This window comes from Heteronotia binoei, chromosome 9, assembly GCF_032191835.1.
Source record: "Heteronotia binoei isolate CCM8104 ecotype False Entrance Well chromosome 9, APGP_CSIRO_Hbin_v1, whole genome shotgun sequence".
In the NCBI taxonomy this organism is placed as follows: Eukaryota; Metazoa; Chordata; class Lepidosauria; order Squamata; family Gekkonidae; genus Heteronotia; species Heteronotia binoei.
In genome coordinates, this window is record NC_083231.1 from 106,013,625 (window position 1) to 106,029,118 (window position 15,494).

At 45.5% G+C, this 15,494-nt stretch overlaps 1 protein-coding gene across 1 annotated transcript in view; it reads left to right on the plus strand.

Moving 5' to 3' along the window:
• Positions 1–15,087, plus strand: part of RASGEF1B (RasGEF domain family member 1B) — a 267,204-nt gene extending 252,117 nt beyond the window's left edge. The window contains exons 8-14 of the mRNA XM_060247136.1: positions 1,679–1,781; positions 3,229–3,308; positions 3,910–4,005; positions 7,715–7,810; positions 10,359–10,482; positions 11,406–11,478; positions 14,535–15,087. Coding sequence (XP_060103119.1) covers positions 1,679–1,781; positions 3,229–3,308; positions 3,910–4,005; positions 7,715–7,810; positions 10,359–10,482; positions 11,406–11,478; positions 14,535–14,559 — 597 coding nt within the window. The 3' untranslated portion in view covers positions 14,560–15,087. The remainder of the gene's footprint in view (positions 1–1,678; positions 1,782–3,228; positions 3,309–3,909; positions 4,006–7,714; positions 7,811–10,358; positions 10,483–11,405; positions 11,479–14,534) is intronic.
• The last annotated feature ends 407 nt before the right edge of the window (positions 15,088–15,494 follow it).

Genomic DNA, 15,494 nt, shown 5'->3' on the forward strand with positions numbered 1-15,494 from the left:
GTAGAGTGTTGGACTGGATGGGCCACTGGCCTGATCCAACAGGGCTTCTCTTATGTTCTTATGTGACACAGAGTGTTGGACTGGATGGGCCACTGGCCTGATCCAACAGGGCTTCTCTTATGTTCTTATGTGACGCAGAGTGTTGGACTGGATGGGCCACTGGCCTGATCCAACAGGGCTTCTGTTATGTTCTTATGTGACGCAGAGTGTTGGACTGGATGGGCCACTGGCCTGATCCAGCAGGGCTTCTGTTATGTTCTTATGTGACACAGAGTGTTGGACTGGATGGGCCACTGGCCTGATCCAACAGGGCTTCTGTTATGTTCTTATGTGACGCAGAGTGTTGGACTGGATGGGCCACTGGCTTGATCCAGCAGGGCTTCTCTTATGTTCTTATGTGACACAGAGTGTTGGACTGGATGGGCCATTGGCCTGATCCAACATGGCTTCTCTTATGTTCTTATGTGACACAGAGTGTTGGACTGGATGAGGCATTGGCCTGATCCAACATGGCTTCTCTTATGTTCTTAAACATGTTATTTATCACTGTAAAGGAAAATATTCCATAATCCAGCATTTTCCTGAATTTTCCCATTTTTTTCCCCAAGCCCTCTCCCATCTCTAGTTTTAACGCTTCCTCATTTACCCTGCTTATGGTCAGTTAGCCTCACATCGTGAAGAAGACTACACAAAATCTTCCCCATGCAATGTACTCCATGCAATGAGATTTATTGCCCTTTTTTAAAAAATGGAGAAGTGCTTTAAAACCTGCAGTCTTTATCTTTCCCAGTGTTCATACTCGGTGGTCTTTGAATAGGACAAGATTTCAGCCCCAAAGCATTCATTCATTCATTTATTTTATTTATTAGTTATTTGCATTATTTACCGTCAGCCTTTATTTACCATCAGGCGGATTACGCAGAACGCAATACAGTCAACAGAATGGGACGTGCAGGGAAGAGTGCAATGGGAATTAGGGTTGTAGAACCAACCTGCAGTCCAAAAACAGCTGAATCAAAGCATTAGTATTAACCGCACATTAAATAGCGTGAAAACTGCATTGTGGGACCCTAGTTTCAGCAAGCCATACACAGCGATATAGACCATAGTCCCTAATAATTTAACCAAGTAACTTTGTGACATTCGAGTGAAGTGTTACTGTATTGCCTGCATAGCAAAGACCTCTTGAATAGATTCATGACCAGGTGGGGATTTGAACCCAGATCTCTCTGGTCCTGGTCTAACCACTGCACTGCACTACATTGGCTCTCAGGGACTAGACATTTTCTGCAGATTAGAGGACGCTTCACACCTCATTTAATTCTCTGCATTGGATCAGCATACTCTAATGTCCAGTTGCTGGCAGGCCAGAAGTGAATTGTACACAGTTTCTCAGGCTCGGCACAGTTTACGCTTGACCACATATGTGTACAAAATCCCTACTTGTGTACCATTGACACACCACTCAGCACCAGCCTGGGCTACAGATCTGTGGCATGCTAACATTGCATCTATAGCCACTTTGCATGCATTCCCAGTAAGTACGAGACGTTGAAAGTATGCGATGTGGCTGATTATGCTTGTTTCGGCTTCCTTAATGCACACCTTTCTATCGGTCTCCAGCAAGAAGCGGAGTAATTGATTATTCCTTTCCCTCCTGTCTTTTTATCTCTGGCAGCCTGTCAAGAAGAAACACAGAGCAAGGATGATAGAGTTTTTCATCGATGTGGCCCGGGAGTGTTTTAACATTGGCAACTTCAACTCTTTAATGGCCATCATTTGTGAGTATACCATGAAGACCTATATAGATTCTCCCCTCCCCCCAAAAAAGTTCTTGGTATAAAGGATGCTGTTTGGAAACGAATTCTGTCAAAATCAGGCCAGAACTAGATGCTACGGAAGCAGCATGACTCCCTCCAAAAACAATAGCCCTTCTTCCTTCTCACCATCCTCCAGTACTCCGCAGAGAATGTAACATTGCAGTTTTATGAGTTTTCTCCATCCCTGTATCACATCATTAGGCAGGAAAGCTGACAGGTCGGTAATGTGATGCCGCCAAGGACAGAGGAGAAAAAGACGTGGAGCTGCTGTTTTCAGCGGCAGTCCTGTGGCTTTCTGTAGGAAAGCCTGAATACTATGGTCCTTCCCCTTTCTGACAACTCCCGTGATACTCCTATGGCATGATATGTTGGAGATCACGCTGATGACTAAATCAGTCGCCCCTTGAGAGCCAGTTTGGTGTAGCGGTTAAGAGCGGTGGACTATGAACTGGAGACCCGAGTTTAATTCCCCACTGCTTTACATGCAGCTGCTGGGTGACCTTGGGTCAGTCACAGTTCTCTCAGCTGTTGTCTCAAGGCAGTTCTTGAAAGCGCTCTTTCAGCAGGGTGTCTGTTGTGGGAGGGGAAGGGAAGAAGATTATAAACCACTTTGAGACTCCAAGTGAAGGGTGGGGTATAAATCCAATCTCTTCTTCTAATTTTCTGAGTCTCTTGGCCCTTTTGGAATTCTGGCATGCCGTGGTGGGTATAGCCACAAAATGGCCGCTACAAGAGGCAGGAAAAAGGAAAGGTCCCCTGTGCAAGCACCAGTTGTTTCTGACTCTGGGGTGACATTGCTTTCACAACGTTTTCATGGCAGACTTTTTACGGGGTGGTTTGCCATTGCCTTCCCCAGTCTTTTACACTCCCCCCCCCCCCACCCTGCAAGCTGGGTACTCATTTTACTGACCTCGGAAGGATGGAAGGCTGAGTCAACCTTGGGCTGGCTACCTGAATCCAGCTTCCGCCAGAATCGAACTCAGGTCATGAGCAGAGAGTTCAGACCACAGTACTGCAGTACTGCTGCTTTACCACTCTGCGCCACGGGGCCCCTGAGGTAGACGAGGTACAAGAGGTAGAATCAGACACAAAATGGCTGCCACAGCTAACCTTCAGTCACACAGTAAAAATTGTTGTGCTGTGATGGTAAAGCAACCTTTTGCAAGCCAGTCAAATTGCCAGTGAGCAGTCAGAAGTCTTGCTGATCAGAAACCCTACTGGCTCCACCCACTTTCTAGAAACACTTGGAGGGCACCAGGAAAGGTGTTTGCTGGTGCTGTGGTGTCCATGAGCACCAGGCTGGGGACCCCTGGACTAAAAGTTCATTTTACCTTTTTGTCTTAAATATTTATGGGCTCTTCCTCTCTCGTCTCCTTATCCTTCTGCCGCCTCCCCTCCAAACGAAAAGCTGGAATGAACATGAGTCCTGTCTCTCGACTGAAGAAAACCTGGTCCAAAGTCAAGACGGCCAAGTTTGATATCCTTGAGGTAGGTACATGTTTGTCTTGTTTGTCCAACTACACGGGCGTGGGAGGGAGGGACTCCTTTACTAGTGGGCCATTCAGCCCAAACCCTTTGTGCAAACATACAATTCTATGTTGATTATGTACCTGAGTGTTACTTCAGCTGAAGGGTGTGTGTGAGTTTTGGGGGGGGGGGTGAACGAATGGAATTGCAGTGTAAGGAGAAAAGTTCTTCGTCCACAAGAAAACTGTAGTCACCTACTTTTTCTATGTGTTTGTAATTAAAATCGAGCATTACAGGAGAGGTTTGTTGAATGCCAGCATTGCAGTTAAATATTTTGATGTTCCAGCCTTGCATTCGAAATAATTTCAATAACTGGAAGCCTGATAGAACAACAGGGAAATGAGGTTACCCTTTTTGCTGGCTTGCAACCTCGATAAGCCCTTCTGCGTATTGTCTGCGCATTTCTCCTAAAACAGTTGGATTTCTGCTCGGTAACAGACTTTGTCCTGCTGAATTAAATGCTGGACTTCTAAAGAATCGGTAACGAGGTTTCTTGGTATGTGTGGCGTGAAGCTTGTTATCTGCATTTCCACCCTTCTCTCTCTTTTTTTTCTCTGTGTAGCATCAAATGGATCCTTCCAGCAATTTCTACAATTACCGCACGGCTCTCCGCGGAGCAGCTCAAAGGTCCTTGACAGCTCACAGCAACAGAGAGAAGGTAAGGGTTGTAAATAGCGCCGCAGCCACAGAGTGCTTGTTAATCTGTGCACCAAGTCCGTCTCCTCGACTGTTCAAACAAACAGACTTCTTAAAAATGCTTCCCATTCCTTGGCGAGTGCAGCTTTCGCCCCAGAGAAAGCTGCCATCCTGCCTGTGCGATCAGGGGGTTCTGCACCAAAATATGTACCACGGTAATCCAAATTCTTTACAAAGAAAAGCTCTGTTCTGCAAACTGTATAAATGATGTAAAGTCAGCTAATCTGCATCTCTTATTTTGCATGATCCTGGTTTTGCTAGTTATAGGGAGGGCCTGTCGGTCGGTGTCACACAGCAGGGGTCTTAGCAGGGCGTTCTACTGGCTGTCACCACTCTAGTCGGGGTCTGCATGGGAGGGCCCAGAGCACCCAATCACCCTTGTCTTCCTTATTAATAAATATCTCTTAACTGTGACCAAGGAGACATGAGAACCCAGGCAGTATAACAACAACAATTTATTTACAGTGCTCAAATAATAAGTGAGTAAAAACAGTGAAATATATATACAGTAAAAGTTGGTGCAAATAAACAAAAGCCCTGACGCGTTTAGCTATATAGTCCCTACTCTAATACCAAAACTCACCACCTTGGGTAAGGGATCTTCTTACTGCCTGTTCCAGAGAGCATTCTTTCTCTGTCTGCAGCTTTTCTAAATAGAGAGCCTCTCTGCCTGCAGCCCCTCCAGGAAAGACATAACCTGTCTGTGCTTGGCCCTTTTTGTTCTCTCTTTCCAGGTCCCACCCCTCTCTGGGCTAGTTTCCCTCAAAAACCTTGCCAGCCAATCAGGGGGACAGAAGGGATCCTGGGAGATGTAGGCTTTCTGTCATAACTCCTAGGCAGGCTTCTATGGAGCCTGTAGGCCTCACTAGACTGAGGATCATGACAGCTGGATCCAGCCAGCTTTGGGGAGTAGTTGCAGGGGGTCCCCCAAAAGGCAGTGCTGGGCAGCATGAGATCTCCATGGACAAAAGCCATGTGGGACAGGGGGACAGGGGGCTGTAGGAAGGACGGAGGCCAGCCAAGACTAATTGAAAAAGTTGGCTGGATCCAGCTTTTTCAGGGTATTAATACTCTGAGGCTTCGGACTGGCAAAACTGACTGTGGTGTTGGAAAGCGCATGAAGTTGCGACTGATTTATAGTGACCTTGTAGGCTTTGCAGGAAAAGAGATGTTCAGAGGTGGTTTGTCATTGCTTGCCTCTGCATAGCAACCCTGGGCTTCTCTGGTGGTCTCTCATCCAAGTACTGACTGGGGCCAGCCAAGCTTAGCTTTTGGGATCTGACAAGGTCGGGCTAGCCCGGACTGTCCAAATCATGGCCAAAACAATCTCTGCTCTACTTCAAAGCCTTCTCTTCTCCTTTATTGTGTTAATTCAGAAGAATAAAGCCAGAGTCCTAATTATGTCTTCCTCTGTCAAGGCTCCCTGTTCCACGTAATAGAAATTCTGGTTCGCTTCCTCTTTCTACAGTCATGTTACTTCACAAAAAAAATCCATTTCCAAGTGGATTTTCTTACTCCTTAAAGCATGCCTGCAAAAAGAAAAGAAAAAAAAGGTGGGGGGAGACTAAAAAAGAAACAGAGCTGACTGTAAAGTTGCCAGAAGCTCTTCGGATGAAAAGCATAAAGATGAAAACAAATAGAGCGGGCTTTGCACAGGCTGCCCCTTGGCCAAAAAATCCTTCTGAAATACTTGCGCTCTTTATGGTGTCTTCCAGAACAGCTGTATATTCTGGGAATTCAGCTACTCCCCCCCCCCCCCCCAAAGCAGATCTTTATTTTAAGAGCTTTTCTGGGCTGCTGGACTTCCTTGCTCAGCAAATCCTATTGAAATTGGAAGATGTCTTTAGAAACAATTGAAATCCAAATTGCTAGAGTTAATCCTAGAACAAATAGGCATCTCCGTTCATCCTTTGAGAGTCTAGATTCTATAGTACCTGTTTTATGATGTTATTCTAATTATTATGATGTTTTATGATGTTATTTTAATCCCGATACGTCTGATTTTAATGTTGTAAGCCGCCCTGAGTCCGCTTGCGGGATAGGGCAGGATATAAATCCAAAAATTAAATTAAATTAGATACAGGAGGTTGGATCTCCTTATTTGTTTATTTGCTTCCATTGCACTCGGTTTCCATTGCAGTCCATTTTTCTTCCTAGTGGAGACCCAAAGTAGCCTGCAACATTCTGCCCTTTCCCATTTTATCTTCACAGCAACCCTGACTGATGGGTTAGGCTGAGTACATATGACTGGGCCAAGGTTAAGCTTCCGTGGCAGACTGGAGATTGGAGCCTGGGTCTCCCCGATCCTAGTCTGATGCTCTAACTAATGCACTACGCTGGCTGCCTGTGGCTTTTACCTGGTGCAATTGCAGTGTTGTACACAAGTGAATTCTTTGGCTTGGATCCTAGCACTCCACTCAGCAAAAAGGGGGCATCTTCCTCCAGCCTAAGGAAGGCTTTTCCAACTTCAGTTGGTGTAGTGCTTAAGAGCAGCAGACTCTGAACTGGAAAACTGGGTTGGAGTCCCCATTTCTCCTCCACATGAAGCCAGCAGGGTTAACCTTAGGCCAGTCATCTCAGAGCTCTCTCAGCTCCACTTGCCTCACAGATTGTCTGTTGTGGGGCGAGGAAGGGAAGGAGATTGTAAGCCACTTTGAGACTCCTTTGGGTAGAGAAAAGTGTGGTCTAAAAACCAACTCTGCTTCCTCTTCAGTGGTTCTTCCATCAGGGGAAGGCTTATTATAGTCTGATGAGGAGGTAGGCTTCCCATTCTAAGCAAAGTGGTTGGACGTTACCCCTCATCTTCCACTGCTGTTCTGGTCAAATAGGGTTTTGTTTGAGAGTGCAAAAACTTGCCAACCCTGCTTAACCGACTTCATAGTGCATTCCACAAACAGTGCAGGTCTCTTCTTTTCCAGCCTCCATTCTGTGGAAAACACAGTTTCTAGGCACCATGCAAACTTGAAGTTCTCAGGATCGACCAAGTCCAGCCCGATCTTGTCAAATCTCGGAAGCTGAGCAGAGTTTGCCAGATTACCTTTCTGAGTAGCGACTGGCTGCATCTTGTTGCCCCCTGTGATTCCGGAAACTAAGCAGGATCGGCTCTAGTTAGTATTTGGATGGGAGACCTCCAAGGAAGACCAGGGTTGCTTCGCAGAGGCAGGCAATGGCCAGCTACCTCTGAATGTCTCTTGCCTTGAGAATCCCATGATGGGATTGCCATAAATTGGTTTTGACATGATGGCACTTTATATGCACCAGGAGTGGCCAAACTGTGGCTCTTTCACACACATTGTGTGGCTCTTGAAGCCCCCAACACCCCATTGGCTGGCTTGGAGAAAGCATTTGTTTCTTTAAATTTCTTAAATCATTTCCCCAGGCCAAGCTGGCCAGCAGCTTAGAAAATGCAGCCAAAGTTAAAATTGCTTTCTTTCCACCCCTCACGCCTCTCCCCATCTATTTGTTTTCCTTCCTCCATTCTGGCTCTCGAACTTGTGACATTCATGTCTTGCAGCTCTCAAACATCTGACGTATATTTGATGTGGCTTTTATGTTAAGCATGTTTGGCCACCCCTGATACACACACATACATGCTCACATGATCTTTACCTGGATCTTGTCCGCTAAAGCATCTGAAGTCTCATGTTTCTTTCCCCTGCCCCCCCTTCCAGATCGTGATCCCTTTCTTCAGCCTGCTTATCAAGGACATTTACTTCCTCAACGAAGGCTGCGCCAACCGTCTTCCCAACGGCCACGTCAATTTCGAGGTAAGTAGAGCATGCCCGGAATTTCCTGGCGTTTAACTGCCAAGCTCTTTAATTAGCAAAAGGGGCTGTATGCTTCACCCTGGGGCTCGTTGCCATCTCTCTTGATGCTTTAACGATAAGCAAGGTTAGGCCTCCCTGGAAACTTAGGGCCTTCTGGATCCTGTTAACAAGGGAAGAATAGCAATCGGGCTGCAGTCTTTTGGGGGAGAGCTGTAGCACTGACTGCACCCTTTCGCCATCTTTCTTCTTAATGGAGAGTAATGGATAAGACAGCAGCTCAACTCTGAGTATGTACAGAGGACCTTTGCCTTCAGCTATGAGCAGCTGCGGGCTGACACCCCACACTTGCATATTAAAAATAAAATATATAATAAAACATTTCCATACATATTAACAATTATCAATCCATTCATTAAAAGTCCCAAGATGGCAAGTTTCTAATTTCCATTATATTCATTCAGTGAGATTGTCAGTGCTGAAGGGAATAGCCACCTCCCCCTAACTGTTGAAGGCGAGTTTGAATAATTCAGTCTTACAGGCCCTGCAGGACTGTGGCAGGTCCCGCAGGGCCCTGATGTTATCGGGAAGGGGATTCCACAAAGTGGGGGCTATTACCAAGAATGCTCTGGCTCTGGTGGTGGACAATCGAGCTTCTTTCGGTCCAGGGATCTTAAGGAGATTTTGAAACCCTGAATGTAGTGCTTTCTGGGGTACGTATGGGGAAAGGCAGTCCCGGAGGTAGACAGGTCCCAGGCCATATTAGATCCTGCTAGATCCTGTTGCCTTGCAGACAAAAGATGGAGTTGGGCCAGTATCCCAAAAACTGTTTCATTTGCGGCCAAGGTTTCTTTGGAAAATGACTACCCATGATAACACAGAGCTCATAGCATTGTTCCTGCACCAAAGTGTGTCTGTAAAGCAGAAAGCTTTTCACAGGAGGCTGGCTCGGTGGTGGAGCATCTGCTTGGCAGGCAGCAGGTCACAAGTTTGATACCCAGCTAAATGAATCTGGCAGTAGGTGATACAACAGACCTCTCCCTGAGACCATGGAGAGTCCCCCGCCAGTCTGGGTAGACAGTACTGACCTGAATGGAGGAATGGTCTGATTCAGTAGAAGGCAGCTTCATGAGACTGTGGTTCCTTGCTTGTAGAAATTAAACGCAGCTCTTCATATCTCTTAGGAGGTGTTTGAAAAAAGCCCGACATGCCCCTGAGATGGGGAAGGGGGATGGGGAGAGAGAAAACTGTGTGTGTGTATGAGACAGAGATCCTACATAAGAGAAGCCATGTTGGATCAGGCCAGTAACCCATCCAGTCCAGCACTCTGTATCACACAGTGGCCAAAACACCGCAGGTGTCATCAGGAGGTCCATCAGTGGGGCCAGGACACTAGAAGCCCTCCCACTGTGGCTCCCTAAGCACTGTGAATGCAGAGCATCACTGTCCCAGACAGAGCATTCCATCTATACCTTGTGGCTAATAGCCAGTTATGGATCTCTGCTCCGGATGTTTATCCAGTCCCCTCTTCAAGCTGTCCATGCTTGTAGCCACCACAGCTTCTTTTGGCAGTGAATTTCACGTGTTAATTACTCTTTGGGTGAAGGAGGACTTCCTTTTTTCTATTCTAAGCCTACTGCTCCTTTCTTGTTATTTTTTATTTAAGGTCCTTTATTATAAGACGGAACAATAACAAATGCAAAAAGTTAATAACTCCATACAGCCTGGTACATACAATACGACATCGGGGTATTATCGAATTAACAAAAATGGAAGCTGTCGAGAATATAAAACCACAGAAAAGATAAATTTCCAATTTTAAAACAACTACTTTATAACATCAGCCTACTGCTCCTTAATTTCATTGAGTGTCCAGGAATTCTAGTCTTGTGAGAAAGGGAGAAAAATACTTCTTTCTCTCCCTTGTCTTCCCCATGCATAATTTTGTAAACCTCTATCATGTTACCCCTCAGTCATCATTTCTCCAAGCTAAATAGCCCAAACCTCTTTCACCTTTCTCGATAGCATTTTGAGCCTGATGCTGCTACTCCAGGCTTGGCTAGAATAAAATAATCTTTGCGTGTCCTCTGTAGCAGATTTAGCAGAATTGGATCATGTTGTCTTTTTTAAAAAGGGGTTTTTTTAGAGCACTTAGATGCTGCCTCTTCAGAGACCTGCTGGAGGCAGCTCACAAAAGGGGAAACAATACGATATAGTCGTAAACAAGCATTAAAAGAAGCATAAAACAAACCATAAAAGCAGCATAAAACATCACTCAGCAGCTGAAAACAATACCCATAAAACTGTCAACCAGGCTAGAATTAGGCCATGAAAACAGCTCAGAAAAAGATGGCTAAAGCTAAAGGCCAGCACAAAAGAAAGGTTTTGGTCTGGTGCTTAAAGGAGAGTTTAAATTTTGGGGGGAGGGGGGAAACCTCCGAGATTTACCTTGACGATCAGAAACTCTAGTTTAGAATTTACACTGTGGATCTTCTCACAAATCAGTCTGGTTGAAGTGTTTTTCGCTCATGTTCTTTTGCTTTCCTTACAGAAATTCTGGGAACTGGCTAAACAAGTGAGTGAATTCATGACATGGAAACAAGTGGAGTGCCCTTTCGAGAGAGACCGGAAGATCCTTCAATATCTGCTCACCGTCCCAGTCTTCAGTGACGATGGTGAGAACTCAGCCTGTTTTTCATTGTGGTTTGTTTATTGTGATAGAGGAGATCGGCCTGTCTTTATTTGGCCATTGCTGATGAGGGTGAATACAGAAGATATAGTATTTTGGAGCAAGTTTGCAAGCAGCAGCCTTCCTGCATTCAGTAGAAATACATTTTTTCTTCCCCAGAGTAGAAACGGTGGCGGGGGAGGGGACACATAGTTCTGTCAGTTGACAAAAAAAAGCCAGAGATGGACAGTACTGATTAGTTAATTCCAGGGTTTTTTTAATAGAAAAGGTCCAGCAGGAACCCCTATTTGCATATTAAGCCAAACCCCCTGATGTCACCAGTGTTTCATACAGGGCTGGGGGGGGGGCGCTACCAGGAACTCATTTGCATGTTAGGCCACACCTCCTGATGTTACCATTGTTTCACATAGGGCTTTTTGTGGGAAAAGCCCAGCATGGACTAATTTGCATATCAGGCCACACCTCTGACACTAAGCCTGTCCCTGTGTGTTCCTGCTAAAAAAAAAGCCATGGTTAATTCCCCTTATATCACCACCATATTTCCCCCCTTTCTTAATATTGGCAGCAGGACGGGACAAAGTCATTTCATCAGCTGAGCCACAGTGGGAGGGAAGCAGATTCAGTATTTGACTCCGTAGAATGTTTGGTTGGTGCTTAGATTGCATAGTGGGGCAATTCAAGCTCCCTTTGCAAAGTCAAGATCATTTTCATCTATCCTGAGATAGTCTAAGCTTTTATACTGCATAAGAGAGTAAGTACTCTCTTTCCCTTCAGCTGATTACATTCAGAACCTTTGCAAAAGACCTTCAGAAAATTGCTGCTGGGGGAAAGGTGGTGTGAAATATCTCAGAGGAGCAGATTGGGAAATGCCTGCTAACAGACATACATTTTTGTTTCCTCCAACGGCAGCGCTGTACTTGGCTTCCTACGAGAGCGAAGGGCCTGAGAATCACATTGAAAAGGACAGATGGAAGGCTCTGAGGTCAGTGTCAAAGGGGATTGCCATCAATAAATCAGCAGACTGCAAACGCACTGCTTTGTGAGCGCCAAATGTTCTGCAGTGTGCCTCAACAGATGAACATGGTGTGAACTTTAAAAACCCGGCACTTAATTTGTGGTCTTTTGGGAAGAATGAAGGCAATCTGTTTCACCTTGCCCCACCCTCCCGCAAATGTGTTTGAAAAGAAAACTCCAGGTTCATATTTCTGCTCGTCTGCCTTTTTGTCTTCCTTCCTTGGAAACTATGGCGCAGAGAGATGGAACAAAAGACCAGTAGTTTTTAAAAGTATTTTTCTCTCTTTTTTTTTTACTTCACTTACGATTGTGTACATAAAAACTATCATAAAATATGCCACAGCTATAATCAAAACCCATGTTTCCCTAATCTAGTGATCAAAGAGACAAAAAAAAAAAGCCAGTTTGACATTTGCTACCAAAAAAGAAAGAAAGGCCACAATCTTTAGGCAAAGTTTGCTGGAATAGCTTTGCGTAATTTAGAGGTTTTCCTTACTGAAAAGGGTTATGGAAACCGAATGTACCTCCCAAGCAGAGAGGCAGCTTCAATAAATGATGCTACACATGCAAATCTTTATAGGGAGGGGGCGACCCTTTGGGTATGTGGTCCTAGGTCTCAAAGGGCTTTAAACATTAAGTTTCCAATAGTAGCTTTATATGCAGATGCTTCCCAAGGTTGGACAAAATCTGGGTTATAGACATCTATACATGTTGAGGTTTGTTAACTTCTAGGGTGGGCCCTCATAATGTACATTGCTGTAGTCCAATGTGAAGGTTCCAGAAGTACAGATCGGTGTAGTGGAGTCAGTGGAGTTGGGGAGGGAGCAGATAGGCCTTCCAGATTGCAGCCTACGTCTACCCAAGATTGCCAACCCATATGGCTTCATTTGATAGGCAACTCAGCAATGACTTGGATGGAGAGGTGCAGTCACAGAGTCTGTCACAAGCTGGATGTGAGTTATTAGTGCGATGTGGCTGACGATGCAGTCTTAGAGTGCAGGAACGGAGATGTGATAAATCCCCAGGTCGTGAGAAGTAATAGCTGCACTCGACATCACGTTGGTCCAACTGAATCTGGCGTCCTGTGACCAGTTCTGGGCATCACACTTCCGAGAAAGATTAGACAGACGAGCAGGTTCAGCGGAGAGCAGTGAAGATGGTAGGGAGTCTGCAAAGCAAGTCCTATGAGACAAGCTCAAAGGAGGTAGATGTCTTTAGCTTGAAGAAGAGAAGACTGGAGCGGGGATGGAGAGACAGGGCAGCAGATTACTGACAGGCCATCCCCTGGTAGTGGACAGAGACTTGTTCTGTGTTACTCCAGAGGAGACGGCTGGTTCTCATGGGCTTAAGTTACAGGAGGGGTCATTCATGGGGGAACTTCAGGAGAAACTTCCTAGCAGTGAGACCAGATTGATGATGGAACCCAGTTAACCTACCGGGTGGGTTGGCTCTGTCTTGCTGGAGGCTTCTAAGCAGAGACTGAACGGCCATCAGTTACAGAGGATCTCATTTGGATGGCCTGTATTGAGGAGGGGGGCTCAACTAGATGGTCTCTGATGTCCCTTACAACTCTGTTATTCCATGACAGCTGAAGGAACGGGGTGTGTGTGAAACGCCTTCAGGTGCTTCCAACTCATGGTGACCTGATGAATTAGTGACCTCCAGAACATCCTCTATCATTAGCTGCCTCGCTCAGCTCTTGCAGACTGAGGTCCGTGGCGTCCTTGATTGGGCCAATCCATTTCATGTTGAATCTTCCCCTTTCCTTGCTGCCCTCAGCTTCTTCTAGCACAGTTGTCTTTCCCAGTGAGTCTTTCATAGCGTGAACCTAGGACGGTAGCCCCGTTCAGTCATTTTAGCTTCTAGGGAGAATTCAGGCTTGACTTGATCTAAAACCCACAGATTTGGCTTTGTGGCAGTCCATGGCATCCCTAAAACGCCCCTCTAATACCACATTTCAAATGGCAAGGGTAGCAAAGCACTTATTTTTTTATTTAAGGAGAGCCAGTTTGGTGTAGTGGTTCAGTGTGCGGACTCTTATCTGGAAGAACCGGGTTTGATTCCCCACTCCTCCACTTGCACCTGCTAGCATGCCCTTGGGTCAGCCATAGCTCTGGCAGAGGTTGTCCTTGAAAGGGCAGCTGCTGTGAGAGCCCTCTCCAGCCTCACGCACCTCACAGGGTGTCTGTTGTGGGGGAGGAAGGTAAAGGAGATTGTGAGTCATTCTGAGACTCTTCGGAGTGGAGGACGGGATATAAATCTAATATCTTCTTCTATTTTCTTTCTTTCTTTCTTTCTTTCTTTCTTTCTTTCTTTCTTTCTTTCTTTCTTTCTTTCTTTCTTTCTTTCTTTCTTTCTTTCTTTCTTTCTTTCTTTCTTTCTTTCTTTCTTTCTTTCTTTCTTTCTTTCTTTCTCTCTCCCTCCCTCCCCTTGCAAGCTCAGGGCAGCTAACACCATTTTAAAATCAACAATTCAGCTTAAAAACAAGACAATATAATAAAACCACAATAGAACTGTAGGCTAGTCATCCAAGAAGCTGGCTGGGTAACCTTGGACCACTCACCCTCTCAGCCTAAGGTTGTACTGTGGTAAACTGAAGGAGAGGAGAATGAACACACACTGCTTTGGGTTCCCACTATAGAACTATAGGCTAGCGGGGACCCAAAGTAGTGTGTGTTGATTCTCCTCTCCTGCATTTTATCCACAGTAGAACCCTGTGGGGTAGCTTAGGCTGAGAGAGTGACTGGTCCAAGGTCACCCAGCCTGCTTCCATGGCAGAGGGGGGATTTGAACCTGGATGTCCCAGTTATTAGTCCAGCACTCTTACAGCTACACCACACTGGGACCGTCCAGCACTCTTACAGCTACACCACACTGGGACCGTCCAGCACTCTTACAGCTACACCACACTGCGACCGTCCAGCACTCTTACAGCTACACCACACTGGCACCAGATATGAGACTGTCTCTGAAGCCATTTCTAGTATCTCAACACGCTCTTCTCTCCCCTCTCTCTTTCTCCAGGTCAACTCTTCTTGGAAGGGTCTAACACACGACTGGCTTTCTGCTCCAGCTGCTGCTGTTACGGGGATGATTACGAAGGGCCATTATTTACATCCCTTATTTATTTCCCTCCCTCCTCCTCCTTTTAAAGCCAGTGACTTTTTTTTAAAGTTGTGAGGATTGTGCAGCTGGGTAAGGCACGTCAAGATGAACAAAGAGACTGACTCCTCAAACCTGATGGATCATCAGATTTTGCAATTATTATTTTTTTGTTATGACCGATTGATCAAAGACGGTAGCAAGGAAAACTCTTTTGAAGATCTGACTTTTTTTTTTCCTTTTGAGCCCTTTTGAAACACCTGGATGAATTTCCCTGCCCTCGCCCTGTCGATCCTTTGATGTCTTACGGCCTGCTGCTACTTGTGTTTTCCAGTGCGAATGCTGGATTCTCTAGCACAGTTTCACTTCCATGCTTGGAATGCCAATTTTGACTCTTTCCTGTTTCCAGCGAGGAACGCAAAGGAAGATACCCTCTTGCTGAACCGATCTAGGAACTTGTCTTTCCTCCCATTAGGGGAAAAAAGCGGCTTGTGACTAACTGAAATGAACTTATGTGATTTTTTTTTCCATCTATTTATCACGGAAAGGGGGATTAATTATTCGCATATTCTTTTGGGATTTTGTTTGTTTGTTTTGCTTTGGTTGGAGTTAGCTGCTGGTTGGCAAACTCATCTTGTGTATTATTTAAAAACTCAAAGTAATAATGAGATCCAGTGCTGTGATAAGAAAAGCAGGCACTTGAAGGAACTGTAACGAAACGTAGGTAGATTGTGTAGAAGAGCAAACACCCCCCCCCCTTTAGAGAATTCCTGTTTCTTTTTGGGGGTATGTCTATGCTGCACACTGATTCTGGTGTTAAACTGGTTTAACTTCTTGACTTTCTTCAAACAACCCTTGGGAACTCATGAGCTAAAAGCAGGC